The sequence below is a fragment of the Pelodiscus sinensis genome, unplaced genomic scaffold (assembly GCF_049634645.1).
Source record: "Pelodiscus sinensis isolate JC-2024 unplaced genomic scaffold, ASM4963464v1 ctg207, whole genome shotgun sequence".
In the NCBI taxonomy this organism is placed as follows: domain Eukaryota; kingdom Metazoa; phylum Chordata; order Testudines; family Trionychidae; genus Pelodiscus; species Pelodiscus sinensis.
Window position 1 is genome coordinate 112962 of NW_027465918.1, and position 2012 is coordinate 114973.

Consider the following 2012-nt stretch of genomic DNA (forward strand, 5'->3'; position numbering starts at 1 on the left):
CCCCAAGTCCCCCCTCCAGTTCCGTGCCCCCCCCCCGAGCTTGCCCCACCCCCACTAGCCCCCTCCGCCATGCCTCCCCCATGATCCCTCTGTGCCCCTCCCCCGCTACTGGCCGGGCCCCCCCCCCGCCGACCCTGGAACCCCCCCAGACTGCCCCCCCCCCCCCCCCCCCGCTGTGGTGGCCTCACTCCGGCAAAGCCCCCGGGGCCCCGGCCCAGCTCTGGCAGAGCCCCGCTGCTGGCGGCCTCGGGGCCGGGCTCCTTCCCCAGCAGCTGCCTGTCCCCGCAGGGCCCGATGGACATCGATCTGGACTATGAGAGACCCAACGTCGAGACCATCAAGTGCGTGGTGGTGGGGGACAACGCCGTGGGCAAGACACGGCTCATCTGCGCCCCGCGCCTGCAACGCCACCCTCACCCCAGTACCAGCTGCTGGCCACCCACGTGCCCACGGTCTGGGCCATCGACCAGTACCGCGTGTGCCAGGAGGTGAGCCCCCGCGCGGGCAACGCCACCCTCACTCCAGTACCAGCTGCTGGCCACCCACGTGCCCACGGTCTGGGCCATCGACCAGTACCGCGTGTGCCAGGAGGTGAGCCCCGCGGGCAATGCCACCCTCACCCAGTACCAGCTGCTGGCCACCCACGTGCCCACGGTCTGGGCCATCGACCAGTACCGCGTGTGCCAGGAGGTGAGCCCCGCGGGGCAATGCCACCCTCACCCAGTACCAGCTGCTGGCCACCCACGTGCCCACGGTCTGGGCCATCGACCAGTACCGCGTGTGCCAGGAGGTGAGCCCCGCGCGGGCAATGCCACCCTCACCCAGTACCAGCTGCTGGCCACCCACGTGCCCACGGTCTGGGCCATCGACCAGTACCCGCGTGTGCCAGGAGGTGAGCCCCGCGGGCAATGCCACCCTCACCCAGTACCAGCTGCTGGCCACCCACGTGCCCACGGTCTGGGCCATCGACCAGTACCGCGTGTGCCAGGAGGTGAGCCCCGCGCGGGCAATGCCACCCTCACCCAGTACCAGCTGCTGGCCACCCACGTGCCCACGGTCTGGGCCATCGACCAGTACCGCGTGTGCCAGGAGGTGAGCCCCGCGGGCAATGCCACCCTCACCCAGTAACCAGCTGCTGGCCACCCACGTGCCCACGGTCTGGGCCATCGACCAGTACCGCGTGTGCCAGGAGGTGAGCCCCGCGCGGGGCGGCGGGGGCGGCGTGGAGGGGCCTGCGCTCACTGTGCTCTCCCGGGCAGGTGCTGGAGCGCTCCCGGGACGTGGTGGACGAGGTCAGCGTCTCCCTGCGGCTCTGGGACACCTTTGGGGACCACCACAAGGACCGGCGCTTTGCCTACGGCAGGTGGGAGCTGGTGCTGCGGGCCCCCCCGGGGCGCGGCGCCCGGGAAGTGAGGGGGGGTGCCCCCCGGGGCGCGCCCGCCCGGGAAGTGAGGGGGCCCCCCGGGGTGCGCCGCCCGGGAAGTGAGGGGGCCCCCCCGGGGCGCGCCGCCCGGGAAGTGAGGGCTGTAGGGCCCTGGGCTGCCTGCCCCCGCTGCTCGGGGTGAGGGGAGGTGCCCACCTGCTGCTTAGCTCTGCTGGAGCTGGGCATGTGGTTCCCTCTTCTCCCCCCCCCCCCCCTCCGCCCGCCCCTCCGTGCAAGCTGGACTGGCCCTGGCCCCCAGCCCTCCCCCCGCCCCTGGAGTGTCTGGTTTCAGCACCCCTGGGAGGGGGGGCCCTTAGGGCACAGGCGGGTGTCAAGTGACAGCAGCGTGGGGGCTGGGCCTGGCCCCCGTGGGGGGGTCTCCTGGGGACACCCAGCGCCTGGGGGGGCCTGTAGTGCTTGGCGCTGGACGAACACGAGCCAGCTCCTGCCCCTTCACGGGGGGGGGGGGGCTCTTGGACCGGCCGCTCGGGGCTGGACACCCTGAGCCCCACGGCAGAGCCTGGGCATGGCCCCAGCGAGGCTGCCCGGGGCCGTCTGCCTAGTGTGAAATGCCCAGCCCCTCTTGCGG

The 2012-nt window shown here is 73.2% G+C and overlaps 1 protein-coding gene across 1 annotated transcript; it reads left to right on the forward strand.

Annotated features, from left to right (window-relative positions):
• The first annotated feature begins 294 nt into the window (after positions 1-294).
• Positions 295-1625, forward strand: LOC142824954 (uncharacterized). Its single transcript, XM_075916696.1, has 3 exons — positions 295-421; positions 494-1092; positions 1260-1625. The coding sequence occupies exons 1-3, from the start codon at positions 295-297 to the stop codon at positions 1563-1565; spliced, it is 1032 nt and encodes a 343-aa protein (XP_075772811.1). The 3' UTR covers positions 1566-1625.
• Positions 1626-2012: the final 387 nt, after the last annotated feature.

What these genes read in the sequence shown, in the direction of transcription:
- LOC142824954 (XM_075916696.1), top strand. Translation starts at nt 295, where the DNA reads ATGGACATCGATCTGGACTATGAGAGACCCAACGTCGAGACCATCAAG. An exon ending in GCAACGCCACCCTCACCCCA is followed by an intron (nt 422 to 493) that starts GTACCAGCTGCT and finishes CCAGGAGGTGAG; the next exon opens with CCCCCGCGCGGGCAACGCCA. An exon ending in AGTACCGCGTGTGCCAGGAG is followed by an intron (nt 1,093 to 1,259) that starts GTGAGCCCCGCG and finishes TCTCCCGGGCAG; the next exon opens with GTGCTGGAGCGCTCCCGGGA.